The 21251-nt window shown below is 51.7% G+C and overlaps 1 protein-coding gene across 39 annotated transcripts in view; it reads right to left on the bottom strand.

Moving 5' to 3' along the window:
• Nucleotides 1–21251, bottom strand: part of Celf4 (CUGBP Elav-like family member 4) — a 278683-nt gene that overhangs the window by 11008 nt on the left and 246424 nt on the right. For 4 of the 39 annotated variants that reach the window (XM_029547026.1, XM_029547017.1, XM_021215142.2 and 1 more), the window contains exons 4-11: nucleotides 14907–15032; nucleotides 14561–14640; nucleotides 14211–14354; nucleotides 13032–13179; nucleotides 11292–11441; nucleotides 7641–7706; nucleotides 6285–6365; nucleotides 1350–1433 (exon numbers count right to left, since the gene is read on the bottom strand). In XM_029547026.1, the coding sequence (XP_029402886.1) occupies nucleotides 1350–1433; nucleotides 6285–6365; nucleotides 7641–7706; nucleotides 11292–11441; nucleotides 13032–13179; nucleotides 14211–14354; nucleotides 14561–14640; nucleotides 14907–15032 (879 nt within the window). Of the gene's footprint in view, nucleotides 1–1289; nucleotides 1434–6284; nucleotides 6369–7640; nucleotides 7707–11291; nucleotides 11442–13031; nucleotides 13180–14210; nucleotides 14355–14560; nucleotides 14641–14906; nucleotides 15036–21251 lie in introns of all 39 variants that reach the window. The other 35 variants (XM_021215148.2, XM_021215138.2, XM_029547012.1 and 32 more) reach the window with 12 other exon arrangements.

Consider the following 21251-nt stretch of genomic DNA (forward strand, 5'->3'; position numbering starts at 1 on the left):
GCAAGAAACACAGCTATGACTTTTTTTTCTTTGTTTTTCCATAGCCAAAAAGAAATGAGACACTAGGACAACTGTGGGTTGAAGAAGCATGAGTTGCCTGTGACAGTTGTCAGATGAGAGTGTACAATAGTGCCCTCTCCTAGGGAACGCACCCTGAGTCCCCAGGATGTTCCCGATTCCATACTGGGAAGTCCTTGTACTTAACGCTTCCTGGTGCGTCTCCAGTCTGTGCTTCCCCCCACCATGCCCATGTGCCCCAGCTGTCCCCCTACTCCCAGAGTCTGAGAGTCAACATGACATTTTGGCAGACTCATCCCTGGCTCCATGCAAAGCACTCTGTGGGTTCCATACTCTTGGGGACTTGTGAGCAGATATTGCCCTAGAAGAATGCTCTGATGGAGGTCAATGGAAAGGTGGGAGATGGACCAAGAAGGAGTTGAAAGAAGAGGTGTAAGCACAAGAGAGGATCCCATGACATCTGGACCTTTCTGGATAAGAATACCAAACTTATAAAACAAAACATAATATGCCTCACAGAATGGCAATGTCTAGTGCAGCCCTCCCTAGTTAATACTGTGAGCCTCTTGTCTCCCAAAGCCTCATTTCCTGTCCTGTCCCTCTTCTCATTCCAGCCGCATGCCCCCTCTAGTCTTCTCTGACTTCCTCACTGCCTCAATGCTTGCTGTCTTGCTGCTAAGTAGCTGTGGTTTCTACTGGGCTCAGAACTTAGACTCCCTGGGGGCAATCTCCTCCTGGCTCCTCAACAATGCCCACTTTGGTGGCCTGGGGTGGGTGTAAGGGTGGGGTCACTGCATGGCATGAAGGGAGCAAGGAACAGGGCAGGCATAGGAAAGGTAGCAGGACAGAGAGGTGGAGAGATGGCTGAAAGGCAGGTAGCTGGGCCTCCTTGGGCTCACTGCCCCTGGACCACCGGGCTTTTACCCTGGGGCTCAAACCAGACTCTGCGCATGAGAGGCTGTTGGGAAGATGAGTCGCGCTCTCTGGCTCTGCGCGCTATCCCCGCACCCCCAACCACAGAGACCCCTTCCCCTTTTCTCGGTGGCTTGAACTGGGCTTTGGGGCCAGAAAGGGATTTCTTGAGCTGTGAGATGGCAGCTGAGTGTGGGCAGAGAAAGCCGAGAAGCCAGAGGAAGAGCGGAGCAGAAGAAAAGGACTGAGAGATGGAGGCTGGGCCCAGGAGCACCTGGGGCAGTGTGAAGGAGCAGGAGGAGTTGGAGGGAGCAGCCCCCGTCCTAGGTGAAGCTGAATGGTTTGTTATCTTTACCCACCAAAGCATTTACTTTGGTTAGTCGCCCGATCCACAAACACTTTCGAGGAGATGACATTACCGAAAGGGAGGAACATCTGCATCAGCTCAGCGTCCCCAAACTCCTGGGGCAGATGGTAGATGAGCAGGTTACAGCCCTCGGGCCCTGCGGTGAGGGGAGGGGTGGGCAGGGAAGAGGGATGGCAGGGGTGGGGGAAAAAGAGACAGAGGAAAGGTGAGCGAGTTAGGCAGTGCAGCAGGGAGGGGAGGGTGGGGCTGGGGCGTGAGGGTGCTTTAAGGAAACAACCCCCAAAGAATGGGGGCCGTTTACTAGGCCCTAATTATTAGCTCTAATCTCCACTTGGCGGTGGGCAAGTCACTGGATCTTTCTGTGCCTAGGTGGTCTTTTATCAGGCATCAGTACTGGGCGCCCTAGCAGCTCTGGGGCTGGAATGGCAGGCAGAGCCAATTAAAGAATGGGTGACTATGCCAAGACCAGAAATGGGGTGCTGGGGAAAGACCACAGAGTTTGTGGATATTCTCTCCTGCCTAGTCTACATTCTGGGGAGGGCTGAGAAAATGGCCCTCATCCTATGCTAGTGACACTTCACTTTCTCTTCCGCTCAGGCTCAGCTCAGACTGGCCAGAGAACTTAAGGGACAGTACATAGGTCCGGTTCTTTGCCTGGCCTGCCATCTTCACATAGCTTCCTTCCAAAGGCCCGGCTACCACAGTCCACACCTTACATTTCCTCCTAGACTTGATGACAGAAAACAAGATTTTCCCTTCCCGATCAATTGACCGAGCACAGTTCACAGAAACAGCTTCAGGCTCCAGGACTGTCAGGGCACCCTGGAGCTGCCTCCTATCATGTGAGCAGCAGTCAGGATGCTTCCAGCCTAGGAACACTCTTGGGCTGTTCCTAAGCACTTTGTACGGGAATCACCCAACCCTTGCGGCAGCCTCTGGCTTAGCTACACTGCCACTACTTGCAGCAGAAGAAACCGAGTTCCAAAGAGATTAAGCCATCTGCCAAAAGACATCTTGGTGGTGGTGGTGGTGGTGGTGGTGGTGGTGGAGGAGGAGGAGGGGGAGGAGAGTGAAGCCAGGATATTCACCTTCAGGATGTAGCCTTCCTAATTGACATTGAGGTGACCTGAGGTCACTTCAGGGATGATGTCGGAACATGAACTCCAGTGAAGGCCACGAGACACCAACATGGCTTGCTATAAGCTACGTGGCCTAGGCAGTCAGAATGTATTGTCCTTCTCACTTAGGACCACTAGGGCTGCCAGGTAATCCAGCATGGAGACACATAACTGGCTCTGGATGCTCTTCTGTCCTCCCACTGTCTTCCTCTTTCTGACTACCCCACTACTTCCAGGCCCAGAGCTAGAAGAAGATTCCCTTGCCTATGAAAGCCACCTGCTAAGCTCCTGACCTTTCCTGTCCCCAGCAGCCCCTCCTCCTAGGCCCCCTGTCAGTAGACGGTGCCTTCAGATCCAGGCATGGGTGTGCTTCCTTTCCACCACCCGAACTTTGGTGGCCCTTCCCTTATCCTGTCTGCTCCAACCATGCCATGTTCTTGCTACTGCATGCCAGCTGAATGTGCCTCTTGATGGCTCCTTGATAGGGCCACCTTGGAGGAAGAGACCACGACTGAAGACCAATCTAAGTCAGAGTCCCCCAGAACAACTCCAGATCCTTCCCCCAAACTCTAGCTCCCTGGGGCTTCTTCTGGCCTTTCCCTTCTGGCAGCCTAAGTCCATATTGGGCTGTGTTTTTTTTTTTTTTTTTTCTCCACATCTGAGAGGTTTTCTCTCCAACAATAAGGTCACTCTCTAAGGCAGGGTCATCGCCTTCTCCCATCCGTGTCTCTCCCTGTGGTCCAGCATATGCCTTCCCTCCTGTTCTCATCCATACTCTTCATGTCTTCCTTTATGGCTCTACTCTACCCCATGCTGAAAACAGCCTTGGAATTGGAACCCTGACTCCAAATTTAGATTCCTCTATGGCCCTTCAGAGACATCAGCTCAGTCCTGTCTGCAAGATGTGGCTGAACGCCCTCTTGCCCTCCTGTGTTACCCTAACTGGGATGTTAGGAGCCGCGCTATTGTCCCCATAGTCAACAATGATCTTGCACCCCAACTCTTTCTGTTTTGCTTCATTCACAGAATCCAGTCCAATCCAGAGCAGTAGTGAAATGTAGCTACAGAGACAGAAAGTGGCTCTTCCTGACCACACGTGGACCCAGGCAGAGCAGCAGCCATAGTCATCCCAGAGATCCTGTGCCATCTGTGCAACAGGTGGCCTGGGGACAGGCTTAGGGATCTATTGGTTTTCAAGCTCAGCTCAGACTAGGAGGTTGCAGGAGGGGTCTGCCCAGCTACTACTGTGTTCTGGAAGAGGTGAGCATGTTGTAAGAGATCAACTGCAATGAAGCTGAGGGAGTACAGCCTTCCTTCCCATCCAGGCTTCATATATCCAGTGGAACCTGGCTTTATTTGCCTTTGTCCCACCTTTCTTCATATCTCCTGGGCCCTAGGCTCACCTTATGCTTGGTAATGTCTTTTGTTCCTGATGTCCCTTACCTGTAGCACACACCTCCTTACTTCTGTGTGCAAGAGTCTTCCTCCTTCCAAGCCCGAAACCCGTTCCCAGTGTCCTAACCCAACAGTGTACGCACCATGGTTCTGTCAGTTTCTGCATTCAGGTCCCATTCCTTCCTGCCTTATACTTCCCTAGGGAGCCCATATATCATGGTCAGGGGAAAGGGATGGGTCTATGGAATAGTTCAGCTCCAAGAAAGGGACTTGTGGACTCCAAGAGGACTGTGGCACAGGGCCTCGTATGGGGAGCAGGGTGTGGCTAAGGTGGCACAGAGATGGAAAAGTTATGAGAAGAAAGTCACAGCTAGGTCCACAGGGCAGCCCAGAATGGGAATTGGGAGCAAGGGTGCAGGAAGCAGGAAACTTGAGTTTAAAGATGGATGATGGGTTAGTATGGCACTCAGATGTGGCGCGTGCGTGCGTGCGTGTGTGTGTGTGTGTGTGTGTGTGTGTGTGTGCATGCGTGTGTGTGTGTGTGTGTGTGTGTGTGTGTGTGTGTGTGTGTATGCTCGTGCGTACATCAGGGCTTGGAGATTCATAGGCTTTTAAGACACATTCATTGAGGGATCTGAGTACAGTGAGAGATAAGCAAGTAACAGAAGCCACGTGGCCTTTTGGCACAGTTCTCTGCTCTGGGCCTGGATCAGCAGCACTTGGTCCATCCCTTGTGGCTCTGACCTAACTGAGGAAGGTCTGGGCTGCAGGAAGGCAGGCTCTTCAGGAGAAGCAGGGCCTTGAGGGACTGGTCCCCCGTGCCCAGCTCAACAGTGGAAGTTGGTTCTCAGCTACTGCAGGGCACGGGTATAAGGAAAGGGAAAAGCCCACCGCAGACCTCGGGTCCTGGATATGGGGAAATGTGATGGTGCAGCCCTCAGAGCTTTCTGATGCATGGGGACATCCCCTATGAGGTTTTGGAGATCATAACTGGGTGGAGAAGGGCTGTGTATTAGACACTGGCTGCATGGGGACAGGAGAGCAGAGTTAAGTGAGTTGATACATACATTTCTCTAAGGAATTGTCCTCACAGTCCTTCCTGTGTAAGTGATGGAGTGGAGTGACTTGTGTGGAGTCACCTAAGCAGGAGGTGACCAATCCAGGAGTCAGACCGAGAGGGGATGTAGTGTGAAATACATGCTTGCAGTCATTCAGGGGCTACAAGCCTGAGAAGGGTCTCTTCCACCAATGGGACTGGGATCAGTGGGTTCCCAAAGAGTCCTTTCGGAGTAACCGAAACCCCAAATCGCTGGTGTAATCTGCTGCAGCGACCACACATCCGACATTCGGAAACCAATAGAGCCTACCTTGTGGACTTCTGGGACAGGTTTTGTTACAGGTCGCTATTACTAGGAGCTGAAGAATATGGGGTCTTGATGTCCCTGCTTCTCAAGCCCAGCTCTCTGTGGCAGGGCTTCTGAGACAATTGCTCATACACTTTCCTCTCTTGCTAATTCTGTGGCTCTCTGGTTACTGGAAGGGAACTCAATGAGTGACATCATGTAGTCTCTACCTGGTCTTGCCTGTCGTGCTCTACCAACACTCTGACAACACACAACCTTCCAGGGCATCCCTCTTCATTAGACCTGCACTGTAGCCACAGACATCTCATCCTGCCCATAGAGCCTATCCAGGAGTGCTGCCTCTGTTGCTTAGCCCTTCTAGCCATGAGCATTTATTTCTCCCTACCCTCCACACTGGCCAAATCCTACCTGTCAGGGAAGGCAGGTTGTCCTCTACTTGCTCCTCCAGCACCTCACTTCCCTGACTACCTCAGGCTAGTCACCATTTCCTTCCCAGTGCTCAGGGTTGCAAAGGCTGCTCCACTGCTGGAGCCTCACCTCCCCGCTCTGCTCTCACTCACTGGGAACACAGCAGATGGACCTCTCAGAAAACACCCTAAGGAATGAGCCTGTGTATTCTCCATCTCCATAAAGCTGAGAACTCCCTGGAGCAGGGACAAGCCCCCCCCCCCCCCAGCAAATACATCCTCAACCTCTTCTAGGTCTTGTTTAAGACTGACTGAAAGGGCTTGCTGCAGAGGGAAAACAACCTTCCCATTCTCAAGGGTTGGTTTTTAAAGACCATGGTACGCGTATGTGAGCAGGGGCAGACCACTGGCAAATGATGGTGGGACGTGGGGAAGGTGCCTTGCGAATGGCTTGCTGGCCCCTGGGGGCATGGCCTCTCGTCATCTGCCCCTGGGCCAGGCTGCCACTTTGGTTTTCAGAGCTGCCCACAGGATGCACATTTCCTTGTATGAATAGGTGAGGACCTCTTCTTCTGGTCCTATAGCTGTCCTACCCACTTTCATGCACACATCTAACCAAGGTCCTGTCAGAGGCCTGGAGAGGTCAGAAGCCCAGGGAAAGCAGTCTCTTCAGGGAGTGGGGAAGGGAGGGGCGGAGACTCACCTTCTCTCTGTTGCTGGGGAATCATTGGCGGTGGCTGAGGAAAGGCCTGGCTAATCTGTCCATAGGCAGCAGGGTAGGCAGCTGCTGAAGAGCCGAAGAGAAAGTCAAGAGATGGCAACAGGGCGCAGAGAGACACAGACAGGGTGGGAAGCCAGAATAAAGAGAGAGAGAGAGAGAGAAAGGGAGGTCAGTGTCGGTGAGGGCCACCAGCCACAAGGTGGACAGCAGCTCAGGCAATTCACAGAAAGCAGATTTCAGTCTGGAGTGGATGATCTGTGTGTGTGTGTGTGTGTGTGTGTGTGTGTGTGTGTGTGTGTGTGTGTGTAATCTGAAACAACCACAGCTGGCCTGTCCTCACTTCTCCTCAGATGATACCTAGTGAGAAGTAAGACGCTGTCTGATGGAGTACAGGTGCGTGTTCCCCGGGTACAGACAGATGTGTGCTCCCCGGGAGTGCACCTGATGTTCTGTTTGCTTGGAAAAGGTCAGAGGGAGGGCGGGGCGGGAGGACCATCTCTCTTGGCAGCCCAGCCCAGCTCCCACAGCGGCAAAGCCTGAGGTTAGAGCTGGGATAGGGTCCACAATAGTGGAGCTTTGTCTTAGCTGAGCAAGGACGGCTTCTCCCGAGCTCTGACCTTGTGAAGGAGCCCGTCATCCACTGGGAGTATCACTAGATCTCCAAAGCCATTGAAGAAGCGGCTCAGGCAGGCCAGACAGTGGGCACAGTCTGAGCAGGGGTGAAAAGAGCCATGGGGTGGGACATGGGGTGGGACAAAGGGAGAGGCTTGGCTGACAGTTTGGTTGGATTCTGTGACACCTGACCTGCTGGCCCCGGGCCGTCTCTTTCTGCCTGCCTGTCCATTTTGCTGCCTCTCCTCTGCACTCCATCTTGCTTGCCTGGACAGGAGAAGCTGCTTCCCTTCCAGAGTCCCTTCTCCCCTCAACCCCAGACCTCTGCTTCCTGAGTCAGAGTCCGTGAACTGTACAGAGCCGCAACCAACATAGCTGTGTCGTGGCTGTGTAGCACGAGACCACCAGGCACATTGGTCCTGGCAATCAGTGCGATGCAGACAGAAAATCAAATGTGTCACTGTTTTACTCTGGCTCACCAACTCCCTCCACCCCGACATGCCACAGAGCCATGTAGGGACCTGAGGGAGAGGACAGCCCAGTGGTAATGGAAGACAGTATCTCTGCCAGCACCACCCCTCCTCCTTCCATCTAGAGCCTCTACTACTCCCTCCCTTCCTTATGCAGAGCTGGCACCAGATCTGGAGAGGAAGGCGCCCCTGGTGCAGGTATGTGGAGACCTAAGTACAGTGAGAGAAAGAGGCAAGAGGCTGAATGGATACTAACGTCCTGCATACTGCTGCACTCCAGCGTAGGCCTGCTGCAGGGGGTCGGCTGCGGTGGGGCTCTGTGCTGCAAGAAGGCAAGAGAGCACAGGTCAGTGATGCTCGCCCAGACTAGCCCCTGTCCCCACAGCGCCCAAAGGGATGCCATGTGACTGTGCTGCCTTCCTAGTCATCGCAGGCTGTCCCTGAGACAGGCAGCTGAGACGGGCACCTTGAGAGCTGGGTCTTGTTGGGGTTCTCTCTCCTGCACCCAGAACCTCAAGCAGCTACACAGTTCATTCTAACTGGGAAGTGCATCGTGAAGCTGGCCTGGGGGGTGGCTGAGATCAGTTCATGCAGATGTTTATGCTGGCTGGGAAGAGATGCCAGACCATGAGGGTCTTGGTGGAGAGACGCGATGGCCCTGGCTTGAAGAGGGATTGGGGATCCCAGGATGCTCAGGCTGGGAGCCTTTTGTTCACAGAGTCCCAAAAGAATGTAGGAGCCGTAAAGTAAAACAAACGAACACACACCACCAGCTTGTAGATTCCATACAAATGAAATAAAGGCTCTGGGAGGACTCACCCTGACACTTTGTCCCTGTGCTGGATAGTTTTTTGTTAATGTGACAAAGCTCTGGGAAGAAGAGCTCCAAATGAGAAAATGCCTCCATCAGACCACCCTTTAAGCAAGTCTGTAGGACTCTTTCTTGATTAACGATGGATGTAGGAGGGCCCAGCCCATGGTGGGTAGTGCCCTCCTTGGACAAGTGGTCCCGGGCTGTATAAGAAAGTGGGCTGAGCAAAGCATGGGGAGCAATCCACTAAGCAGCACTCCTCCATGGCTTCTGCTTCAGTTCTTGGCTCCAGGTTCCTGCCTTGGCATCCCCCACTGGACTGTAGCCCTTGATACTTTAGCCAAATAAACCCTTTCCTTCCCAAGTTACTTTTTATCATGGTTATTACCACAGCAATAGAAAGCAAAGTAAATCATTCCCCTTGGGTCTGCCAACAGGACTTGGAGAAAGATACCTCCCAGAGAAATCAAGGAGCCAGAAAAAGAAAAGCCTTGTATCAAAACTTTAGCAAGACTTTTGGGGAAACTGGACTGGGGAAAGTTTTGCTTTATCTCTGGCCTTTTTGTTGCTAAGATCTCAGTAGAAGAAAAAAGTATGGGCCAGTTGTGTGTGCAGCCCTTGGTTACCAAGGACAGTGGTGTTGACTGGAGGAAAGGTCTGGCCCAGGATGATGTGTGGAGATAGATGTCCACACACTGGGAGGATCCAACCCCATCATGTCGGAAAGAAACAGAAAAACCCTAGCTGGCATAAAAAAGCCTCCTGGGATCAAGTGCCCTTTGACCCACAGCAGCCAGGCTAACTGCCTGTTAAAGGATTCAATGCCTTTAGTAGGGAGGGCTCCCACTTCCTTATGAGTTCTTGTCCATGAGACTTCAGCTAAATTTTCTCCAGAAAACAGCACCTGGGGTTCAGAGGAACGCTGAGAACAACCTGGGATAAAAGTCTTTAGAGACAGGAAGGTGACAGATATAATACCTCCTAGGAATTGTGTGTGTGTGTGTGTGTGTGTGTGTGTGTGTGTGTGTGTGTGTGTGTACAGAAGGTGGGGCTCTACTTAGCAGAAGGAAGCTGAACAGGAATCCTATGAGCTATTTCCTGCCTGAGACTGTCTCAACCCAAAGTCCAGTCCCTACATTTTTCCCATGCTGGAGGCTAGAGCCAAGAATTCCAAGCTGTGATATTCGGCAGAGCTCATTTCTGCTCCCTCTCACCTGTCTCCTTTGCTTTCTTCTGCTCTCTAGAGTGGAAGCCATATCTGGTTTGTTGTTTCAGTCTTGGCAGATGCTCACCCATGCAACACCTTTATGCATGTCAGAAATGGTGCCCTTTTCTTACTGCACAAAGTTTGAAGCCAATGTGCAAAACAATCTGCACAACTTAGAGGCAGTGCCCAGCATATTGCGAGGAGCTCCGTAAACAGTGCATTGGGAAGAAAGTGCTTGTCAGGGCCAGTTCTTTGAGTGTTGTGCGTGGCCGTTAAAACCACACACATTATGTACTTCCAACATTGTCGTGAGCAAAATGGGAGAACAGAGAAGCGAGTGAGGCTAACAACTGGAGAGAGGCACAAAGAGACCCCTCTCTGCTTCTCTGCCTAACGACCTCATTAGTAACTGCCAAAAGTGAGCATTTTGAAGGATCTCGCTCATTATGGTGGCTCCAAACTACGCATTTAAAGATGGTAAATTAATATTTTTAATGTACTACATTTCTCCTTTCCTTCCCTTCATTCCCTCCTCTGGATCTGTCAGGGAATTGTTTATGGGATGTGGCAGATTGTTACAGATAGGGGAAAGAAGTGTCTCCAAGCTCCATCAGAAAAATGGCTCACAGATGTGAGTGAAGGTGGGGATGGAATTGGAGATCCAGATGGGCTTAGAGGCAGGGAAAGAGTGGAGGGAGAAGACACCCAGATGTGCCAGCGGTAGCATATCCCAGGCGACAAGCCTGAGATTAGCAGGGTCACTTCTGCCTCTAGCAGGCCAAGCCCCTCCTTGACAACCTGTGCCAGGCATGAGTCCCCATCCTGAAACAGCACACCCAATCCCCTGGGCTCTAACAAGATTGGCCTCTTGAGCTTATTGGGTCTACCTCCTAACAACCCTGCCCCTTCCCAGCAGGCCTTTTCCTGACTCTTGGTCTCCAGGACAGCTCATCTTAGGGCTGCAGGCCTCTCATTTCACTTGATTCTCTAGTCATCTTCAATAGAGAACACTCCCTCTTGATCACACTCAGGTGTGCTGTTTAAAGATGGAGTAGGAAGGTGAATATTGTACTTCCAACCCAACTTTGCCCTCCTCGGGGACAATCCAATGTCCCGGAATCCTCGAATCTAGTGAGGCTTGGCTTTTATGACTCCCTTCCTCTGATCTCCAGAAAGGAGGACAGCCATGTCTCTATTATGCTAGTCTAGGACTCGGGACTCTGCTTCCCTGCCCTGGTACCTGTCATCCTTTGTATAAGAAAGAAGACGTGTTTCAGAACAGTTGCATGCTCTTGCCATGTGAGTTCCACTAAATTTGACAGGAGCAAAGTCAATCTGCAGTCAGAACTGGTCTTCATGTTCACAGTTCACCTCCGGAACACAGACCTAGGAGCTGTCCAACAGGAGCTGTCAGGAGTGCTGACCCTTTTCCCCCCTACCAAAAGACTGGATTGGAATGTAATGTCTAGATGGTCCGTCAAAAAAAAGACCTTCAGTTCCTTCCCAAATGAGTCCTTTGTTACTTATCACTAAGTGTGGTTATTCTTTTAGCTCCTGCCCTCCTGGTTATTACAGCTCAAGTTCTTAATCAATTTGTAGTTACTGGCTTCTTTCTACCTGGCTTGTACATTTACTTCCTGTGTCTTTTCTTCCTGTACATAGTCCCTGGAATAGAAATTTCTTTATTATTGATAAGAAGGCATTCCACATGTTAGGATTTTGGTCCTTTTTTACCCATTACAGAGTTCCTTCCTGAAACCGGAAGGTGGCTGGCCCTCTTCTGTCACACCTGTGGTTCCACCAGGGCTGGAATTGTGTATTCCTCCTTCTGACAGTGAGTCAAGGAAGAGTGGACAAGATGTCTACTGCTCAGGGAAGGAAGCACTTACCTGGGTAGGGGTGAATGCCATTGGCAAACACAGCTTCCGCAGCGGGCTGCCCATTGGCCTGAGGGGGGAGGCCGGTGAAGCCGTTCACCCCGATGGGGGACGGGATGCTAGGCACAGCTGGTGCAGTGATGCCTGGAGGGGTGCTGCCACCTGGTTTGGGGGAGGCAGAGGGATTGGGGAAGAGGACGGCAAAGGTGAGCAAGGCTGAGCACGGAGCTCTACTTTGCTACTTCCCGGGGCTTTGGGACAGTCTTGGCCTCATAGCTACCCTACCTTGTTGGCAGAGTATGGCTTGGCTTAAATTCTTGAATGTAATGTTCTCATTCACCTCAGATTATTCACTGTTCAAGGCAGAGCCCCCACCCCCATGAAGATTTCTCTAACCGCTGAGTGTCATCCTTGAACATAGAGCACAGAGACTTTCCTCAGTGTCCTTGACTCGGACCACACTTGTCCCTTTGTTCTTTTTCAGTAGCCCTTGTGCACTCTAGCCAAGTCAGGATTGGCTAGTCCTTTTTGGATCTGTGACAGGCTTTTCTGCCTCTCCCAGAAAGTGTTCCTCTTCAACCTAAGGAGAATTCTAGATCCGTACGCCGAGGAAGAGGTGACAGTTCAGAATCTGATCTCAGCCCTATTTGGCTTCCTGCAGCAGAAGCAATAGTGGTGGTCATGGTAGTGATGATTGTGTCAGGGCCAGATGACACATTCCGTATTCCAGGTGGTGGACAGCAAGATAAAGGAATGTTATTGTGCTGTTATTATTCCATCCCCACCAGATGGAAAACTGTCGATCTCTATACTGTAGCTGAGGCTGATCCACTTCCCAGACCCATGAGTGTCCCTTGAGGTTGGGGACCAGAACTATATAATAGGGTGATGCTCTAGTTGAGCCCAGAGATATCTCAATCTTTTGTGGCTTTGATCTTGGAAAGGAATAGTTGGACCTTAGGAAGGTTACTGCTGTGGTCTGGTACAGAGAGCCAGAAAGCTTGGTCAAAGGGAGCCTACCATATGAACTCATCCTTAGATTTAGAGCCGAGGGCTTCTCAGTGTTGACCCGTTAGTCATTTGGAGCCAGATAGTTCTTTGTAGGCAGCTGACCTATATATTGTGAGATGTGTGGCAGCACCTCCCTGGCCTCTACACACTAGATGCTAGCACTCTCTGATATGAGCTGTGGCAAACACAAATGTCTGTGGACATTGCCAGATATCCTAGGGGTGGGAGGCAAAACTGCACTGGACAAGAGCCAAGAGTCAATCAAAAACGTGTTTTGTGAGATGGGTTGATTCCAGTGCTCATCCATGGATGTCTCATGTGGTTCTCTAGCTGGTTGTGTCGTTTCTTGGAAAATGTCCACTCGCCAAGGTTGGCTTAAAGAGAAAGGCCATGGCGACGGTACAGGCAGAGCTATGCTGAATCTCAAATGGGAATGTTTTCATGCCATTGTCTTTTCCCAGACACTGACTGTTAATAAAGATAAAAGGGGGCTGCTTTTAGGCAAGGACCAAGGATGGACAACTAGAGAGAAATTATATCCACCTGAAATCTTATCGTGGATTTCATGGTACCCACATCTCATCTCTCCTTGGGCACCTACAGATCAGAACATTTATGAGACAAAGTACTTGGGCCTAGACCCTGTGTGTTCTTACTACAGAATGAAGCGCTAGTGGCTGCAGTGATACCTGAGCCTGGGTCCTGATATTGTTTCCCCAGGTCAGAGATTGACTGGCTCACCTGAGGTTGGGGTCATAGGTGCGGCTGCCAGGCCATTCATGTTGAGGGCCGCCATCTGCTGCATCTGGGCGGCAGCGAAGGCAGCCATGGGATTCAGGTAGCCTCCTTGTGCGACCGATGCCATGAGGGCTGCTTGCTGCTGCATCAGCTGGGGCAGAGGGAGTGGAAAAAATATCACAGGCTTCCAGGGGGGCAGCCCTCCCACCAGGGGCTCAGTTCCAGGACACCATCTTTTGGTCTTTACCCCCTAGAAAGCCCTGAGGCCTCCCCCTTGCCTGCCTTAGTCTCCACGATCCTGGGAACTGACTGGCTGGTTTAAAAAGGGACAGTGGGGTCTTTGGAGATCTGCATTTTGTGGGGTGAAGGAAAGGGGCTCACTCTTATCTATGCTCCCCAGTCTGTGTAAGGCATGTCATTTTGGAGAATGGCACCCAGATTCCTACAGACCTGTTGTTGTATGAGCCATATGCAATCAACAGGGTAAATTTCTGCTCAAATTTGTCACATAGAAGAGACAAGAGAAATGTGTCAAGACCCCCCAAATGCTATTACAAAGGTGAGTGGCGACTGGGAAGGCTGCTGTACAAGGGTCAAAGCTAGACTCTGCTCAAGAGGAGAGAGGTATTTTCAGGGTTAGAGCCAGAACCCTGGAGGACATCAGCATCGCCATGCAGGGATGGTGGTTACAAGCCTGGAGGCAGAAGAGGGCAGTGTTTTAGAGAGAATACAGCTGTGGAAGAATCAAGTTGGTGGGGCCAAAGGCAGGCCAAGAGTGGGTACTTGAGGCTTCACAATTCCAGCCAGAGGTGACTGAGAAAAACCTCTGTAAGTGAAGTTTGTGGAGTGAGGGCCAAACTCCTCACCATGTCTGCACTGGTGCGCTCTAGCCTTCGCATTGATTTGGAAGAGGGTGGGGTACGAGGGTGAACCATCTGGCTACCCCACCAAGGGTCTTCTCTGGGAACTCCTCCTTGAAAATAAGGACAGCACCCCGCCTACTCCTGGCAACCACCCCTACCTGGATTCTCCTCTTAACTCCTGAGGCTACATGCTCTGGCATTGTGCCTGGCATTCTCTGCTCTGGGGACAGAACAATGTTTTGGGTAGGCATCTCTGTTCTCTGGGGCTGGGCAAAGGGAGCTCCAGAACAAACCCCGGCCCACCCTTGCCCCCACTTACTGCCTGAGCGTAGGCGCCATAGGCTCCGAAGGGGATGGCCATGGGGTTGAACATGCCCATCTGGCCAGCCATCTGCTGCATCCGTCGCATTGTGCGCTCCTTGTCAGTGTCTGCAAACTTGACCACCAGGCTGGAGGAGGCTCCCTGCAGCCAGGGTGGCACATGAGATCCGCTTGCTTCAGTCTTCACCCACAGAGTCCCTGCCCTGGCCCGTCCCACCCCTCGCGCTTTCTGTGGAGTACTATACCGAGGTCACCCACGGGTACCAAGTTTAAACCACATCTTTTCTGGTTTGAAAAAGAGTGGTAAGGTTGATGAGACCCTGCACGCACCCCGAGGGTCACACTCACAGGCATGGTCTGGCTGCCATGTAGAGCGTTGATGGCGGCTTGTGCCTCGGCATGGGAGGAGTATTTCACAAAGGCGCACCCTGTGGGGATAGGACAGGCTGAGCCACGGCCCTGAGGACCCAGAGAGAGAAAAAGAGAGACATACCGGACAGAGACAGGGCGGGCATAGAGGACGTGCCCTGTCACCCATACGAGCATAAAATGTGAAGGGGACAAAACAGAAAGGGGCACGGAGCAGTGAGACCCACGGCCTCCTCTCCTCTTGGTCTCCTCGAGGACCACCTAACGGCGGCACGAGCATCCTTCCCAGGCCTGAGCGCGCATGCGCGCGCGCACACATACACACCCTTGCTGTTGCCGTCCGGCCCGCGCAGGATAGTGCACTCCTCGATGTTCCCGAAGGCCTCGAAGAGGCGGCGCACGTCGTCCTCAGATTGTTGCTTGTTGAGCATACCCACGAAGAGTTTTCTATCTTCTAGAACAAAATTAGGAGATGCTTACCCGGGCCAGGGGAAGAGCAGAGGGGAAGGGGCAGGGGGAGGAGTCGCCGGTAAAAGGGCGAGGTCAGAGAGGGAGGGCAACGGGATAGGGGAGGATCTTGGCGGAAGCGGGTGGAACTCACGGCCAAAGGGGGGAGGGAGAGGGAGGAGCTGGTCTAGAGGGGAAGGAACTCAGCCAGAGCAAAAGCCACAGGGAGGGTGAGGTAGAAGCTCCGCAGGAAGGGATGGAGCTCACAGTCAGAGGAGGGTGGGGCGGGCGGGAGGAGCTTGGCTGGAAGCAGCGAGGTTACAGTGTGCGCGATGGTGGCGGGGAGGCTGGGAGGCGAGGGGTGCAGAGCATCCAGAGCAAGTCGGTGTCAGCGAGGAGCAAGAGACAGATAGCAAAGACTCCCTCTGCCTCCTCCTGCTAGAAGGCAGTTCTCTCTCTCTCTCTGAGAAGCCTAGTCCCGAGTCTGACGTCTGGCATAGGGCACAGGGGTCATCTAGGATGCCTGGTGTGCCTTTCCTCCCTCTAAACCCCATCTTCCCTAGTGCAAGAATGAGGTGAAATAGGCAGTCTTCCAAGAACCTTGGCTGGTGACTTTTGCTCTGCTTGGAGGGCCCTGGGAAGAATTGCCCAGTGCGTCTTGTACCGTCTCTTCTCTCACTGCTTTGACTGCGAGATTGGTTTCTGTCTGGCTTTCCTCCCCACATCCTATCTCCAGATGGCTCCCTGGAGAGAAATGCTAGTTCTCTGTGCTGCAGCACAGGTCCTCCAATATCGGGCCCTCAATTTGATTATGGAACGGATGGAGGGACGGCAAGGAAAAGGATCGGAAGCAAAGCCTAGGGAGAAACTGGATGGGTAGAAATGAGAGAAAGAGGAAGGATAGAAACCTTAGCACCCTGGTTCTCAACCTTCCTAATGCATTATTCCTATAACACTATTCTTGTTGCTACTTCAGAACTGTAATTTTGCTACCGTTATGAGTTGTAATGTAAATATCTGGTATGCAGAATAATGGATATGCAACTCCTGTGAGTGAGAGGGGTCACAACCTACAGGTCGAAAACCACTCTGCCTTAAAGAAAGGAAGCTGGGAGCGAGGAAGACTGGAGGGAGTCCTTTGAGAGGGGGAATGGGAGCCTGAAACAGAAGAGCATTCAGTACTTCCTAGGAGCATTTGAAGCTTGCCTTGGCTTCAGCCCTTTACGGGCTCCAAGTTCATGGACAGTATTTCCGAAAGACTAAAATCCTGTCGCTTCCTTATCCCTGGACCTTCCCCCTTAAAAATTCTCTTTCTTCCTTCAGAAAGGCATGGCGCCTCCTTTGTGATGATAGCTTTAAAGCCTGGGACTCAGTTCCTTGCCTCACCCTCCTGATGTCTGAATGTATTCCTTTATTATCTTTGTGACAGCTTTCTGATTGCATTAAAATTCGTCCACAGTGCCTTTCTATCCTACCTCTTTCCTGTTGCCAGTGGTGTTTCTCCCTTATTTGTTGTCCTTTCGCCCTTTGCTATGGACTTCTCTGGAGACCTTTTCAAGCATGCAGGGTGCCAAGCTGCCCCCGGGCTGACCACTTTGATGACCCCAGGGAAAACATAGCTAGCTCACTTTTCCCCAGAAGCGACAAGACAGCAAAACAGAGCTGGCTCCAGACTTCTCTGGCGAAGGCTACACAACACAGATGTTCCTATCTGGATCCTGATAACCAATGGTTTGTACTCTTCCTTTCTATTTTCTCATGGAGTGAGTTAGTCCTAAGGCTTGTATTTCATATCAAGGGCTAGGAAGATTCTGAGTCTGGAGTGAACCTCCTAGGCAGGCCTAGCATGTCATAGTCAGTTTCCTTGTAGCCCAGCTGTGTAACCAACTGCCTCATGCACCAGTTTTCTAGGTCTATAAAATGGGAACAATGTGGCCTTCCTGCCTATGGTCCTGGGAGTTGCTGGGGTTGGGGGAACAGTGCCTAGTGAAGAGTAGTAGCAAAATTATTTGTGATTCTTTATGCTATAGGGAAAGAAAATGGATGCTGTTTCTCCTTGGTTTGCTCTGCCCTGATTTGGCCAAAAAAAAAAAAAAAAAAAAAAAAAAAAAAGTCATCTCTGCTCTGGAATGTAGTGAATACCAGCCATCTACCCTCTACTTCTAGATCCCAGTGCCCTTGCTGCTCTTTTTCTCCTCGAAACCAGGAGTGCTGATATCTTTGGATGTGCAGACATGCCTGGAGTTCTGGGGGCAGGGGAATGGCATCCTGGAAGGTAGGTGCTAGTCCCAGAGAGGACAGCTCTGCTCTGCATCTGGATGTCAGACCCCCACGGGAGATAAGCTTGAGCTTGTCAGAGTACCCAGGTAAGTGACAAGTGAAGGTGTTTATAGCCAGCAGTGGAGGGGCCAAGCAGAGCATCCCAGGCCCTTCAGAGACTTACTGTGTGCCTGGGAAATGAATCTGAGATGTGCCTTGGGGTTGGGGGAGGGGGTTGCTTTTGAGTTTTTCTCCTTCTGAAGGTGGAAAGGCTGTACCTGGGGATCCAAAGCTTTTGCATTATGGGCCCCAAATCTGTGCCACGAGGCCCCAGAGAATAGTCAAGTCTGGCTTCCTAGTGGATGGTCACATCTAATAGCTCTGGGCTACAAGCCAGTAGGGGCTAGTTTGGAGAGAGGACAAGCTATGCCCAGAAGGCTCCCAAGAAGGTGGGCTAGAAATATGACCTGCAGACCTACAACCTGGAAAGTCTGAAGGGAGTCGAGGGAACTTGTGGCCACCTCTCTCACCTGCTCCCATGTGATTCCATAGCTATACTTGAGTACATAGTGTTCCCTTTTCCTCTCCCTCCTTCTCCTTATTCTCCCTGTCCCTCCCCTCCACCCCCCAGGGCTTATGTCTGAAACATATGCTGCTCTCCCTCATAATAAACTTTCAACGTTGTCTCACTCTGGCTAGCCTGAAATTCTTTCCCCACAGTGTAGTCAGGGATGTAGTGGAGATTCCTTTTGGTGTCAGGGCTTGCAAAAAAGAACCCTGGGACCTTGCTTCTCATTTGCCTCCTGTCTGCTCTCCCTGCCAAGCAGCACATAACACCTCCCGGTTCTTCCAGCCTGGGAGAGATTTATTGTCTCAGAGCCCCAGTGTGACTGAGCTTTTTCCACCTATAAGATGCCCTGGGCTGAGCCTCCCGGGATGCTGGTGGAGTGTGTGAAAAGGCAGCAGAGTTGCTTGCAGGAATCTCTGGCTGTGCAGAGATGAAGACTCCCGTGAGCATTCGCTTGTCTAACCTGGTCTTCAGATCAGTGTGGCAGAAGGAAGGGTCCTCGTTACAACCGGAGAGCTTGTAACTCTGGAGCATTGACGTACCATTAGACTAAGGGCTTGATAAGGACAGCCCTTGAATGGGTGCTTCAGGCTTTGGCTTGGCTTAGCCGGTCTAACCCCAGCACAGCCTCTGCTGGGGAGCACATTGTTGACCACACAGGGCAATTGGCACCAGAAGGGCCAGGGGTGGTTGACAAAAAAGCCACTTAACTTGCCAAATGCCAACTTCTTGGTGATAATGCTCAAATTTCAGTTAAAATTTCAAAGTTTGATTAACCCATTACTCTCGGCGCTAAGCAATACTTCCTGCTTAAGGGTAGAGTGCTGTGGGGGTACCATGGATCTCGATCAGATAGTGAATGCTCTTTTCTTCCCTTCTCCCCCCTGCAGAATTTTCTCACTCCCTTTCCTCCAGGGCTGGGGGGCATAGCTTGCATGTTGATGAGGCACAAACTAGGGAGAACCCTGGGGTTAAGGGGACAGATGGACAAGGAGAGTTAGAATTAATGGTTTCTGGTTCTGTGGCTGGTGAGTAGGATGGTGGGAGGCTAAGACTGTGGGCCAGTCCACATATGGCCATTGATGGAGCTAGAGATCTCCATCTCTTTGTGGGTAGGATCTCTCCCATGCTGGGCCCTCCAGAATCTCTTGGGTATGTGCAATTGCTCCCCATTGAAGGTGCTTTCTTGGGTAAACCCCTGAAGCCCCACAGGCATGAATTTAGAGGGTGAATAGCAATTATGGATCAGCTAAAACCTTTCCTAAGTGGATTACAGGGAGTCACAGTTGGCAGAACAGGGAGAGCTAGGCACCCCATAGGAAATGAGGCTCTTTTGAGTCCTGCTTCCAACACTTTCTGGCTCTGTGACTTTAGACAAGGCATGCACTCTGCCTGAGTAGAACCAGGTGAGGATGAAGAGGCAGGGCTTTTCTGAAGCTCTTAGGACAGGGTCTGTCACAGAACAAGTGTTCAGTAAGTGCTTGTTTGTCACTGTCACTGTTAGCAGCCGTCTCTGCTGCTCACCCACAGGGCTGCTGGATGTTAGGTAAAGTGTGGAGCACTGAACTAGGCAGTCATGTTAGTCTGAACTACCTAAGAAGTCCCGGATTTTTCTTAAACCTTCCTGGTCTTCGGTCAGTGTTTCTTGGACCACCGAGAGGCTCCCTAGCATCCTCTGGGATGCCTATCTGGATGCAGCAAAAACAAGGGACACCTCTACCCGCTCCGCCCTAACTAGGCTGACCATATGACATTTCCACTAATTCCCCCAGGCCATATCAGTCAAGCATCTGTGGGTCCAAAGGGACGAGCAGGGGCCACACCAACTCATCTGAACCTGCATCTATGTGTGCAGTGTTCAAGGTTGCCAGACCCCCTCATTCCCAAGTCCAGGAGCCCCTGTGATCTCGTCCCTATTCCCCATGGTAGCCCCCTCACTGCTGCCAGCGGCAGCCCCCAGCCTCAGACGTGTCCTCGACACAGGAAGGCCATGGACAGGGATCGACCTCCTTCCTGGACGGTCGCCCACTGCTTCGGTGATGCAGCCAGTTCTCGCTTGGGTCTCAGGGGTCAACTGGCAGACCTCAGAAGAACTCTTGCAGGAGGGACCCAAGAGAGAGAGGAGAATAAAGCCCCCCCCCTTCCTCTCTGCTCCACTTCTCCACCCTACCCCCCCACCGTGACAGAGCTGGTGACAGGCAGCTGGGCTGGGAACTGCCTCCTGAGGATGAAAGGCTTACTGCCTGGGAAGAGGCTGAAGGAGACATCAAACCAGATCAAAGGATGCTGGGACAAGGCTGCAATGGAATGCAAATGAAGACCTTCACCCCTCTGGCCCCCATGGGCAAAGGCAGTGCCAGGCCTTGATCTGACTGGTTCCCTCCAGGACTGGGTTGTTTGATGTTGGTGTGGGAGGAAACAGAAGCTATAGAAAGCATCATTCCCCCCTTCTCTTGCATCCCTTTAGCCAGCTTTATCCTCGGTCTTCTTCCCCTCCTTAGATGGAGGAGCCATCTCTATCCATTGCTTTCTCTTGTCTCTGATATGACCTCCAGACCCTGCTCTCTACTCTCCAAAGGGCAGCTAGAGCATAAAACCAAGGTAGAGCCTGTCCTTCCTGTGGTCCACACACTAGCTTCTGTCTCTAGCAACTGTATGAAGCCCAACTCCGCTCTGCTCTTCCATGAATGAATGACCGAGCCTGCTCATTAGCCAGTGACCAATGGGTCTGACATGTAGTAGATTCTCAGTGAGCAGCTGCTGGCGTGCGTGAATGAGTCCCCTGCTAAGTGAGTCTTAGGGGTTAGAGCTGGGGCGGGGCTGGGACTAGTGATAGGTGGAGGGTTTGTGGTAATGACCTCAAAAACCCTCAGAAAGGAAGAACTGAGTGTCCCCTGGCCGTGAGTGTACACTCGCCTCAGTGAGAGCAGAGTCTAGAGCAAAGTTTCTCAACTTGTGAATCATGACACTTTTGGGTGTCAACCGACTCTTTCACAATGGTCGCCTCGGACCGTTAGATACCACAGATGTTTACGTTATGATTCATAGCAGCAGCAAAATTACAGTTATGAAATCATTTTATGGTTGGAGGTCACCATGACATGAGGAACTGAATTAAAGGGTCACAGCATTAGGAAGGTTGAGAACCACTGCTTTAGAGAGATGAACAGTATGGGCTTGAGGAGTAGGAAGGGATGTGGAAGATGGGGGCTGGATTCTGGGGGGCTCATGGGGTGTGGGGGTTGCCAGGCTTTGCATGTGTGTGCTTTCTGCTTCCTGCTATACACACACACACACACACACACACACACACACACACACACACACACACACCTTTCTCCTTCTCCTTCCATCAACCGGTATCCAAGTACTTCTTCTCCAAGGGACTGAGCCCCA

This window comes from Mus pahari, chromosome 15, assembly GCF_900095145.1.
Source record: "Mus pahari chromosome 15, PAHARI_EIJ_v1.1, whole genome shotgun sequence".
NCBI lineage: Eukaryota > Metazoa > Chordata > Mammalia > Rodentia > Muridae > Mus > Mus pahari.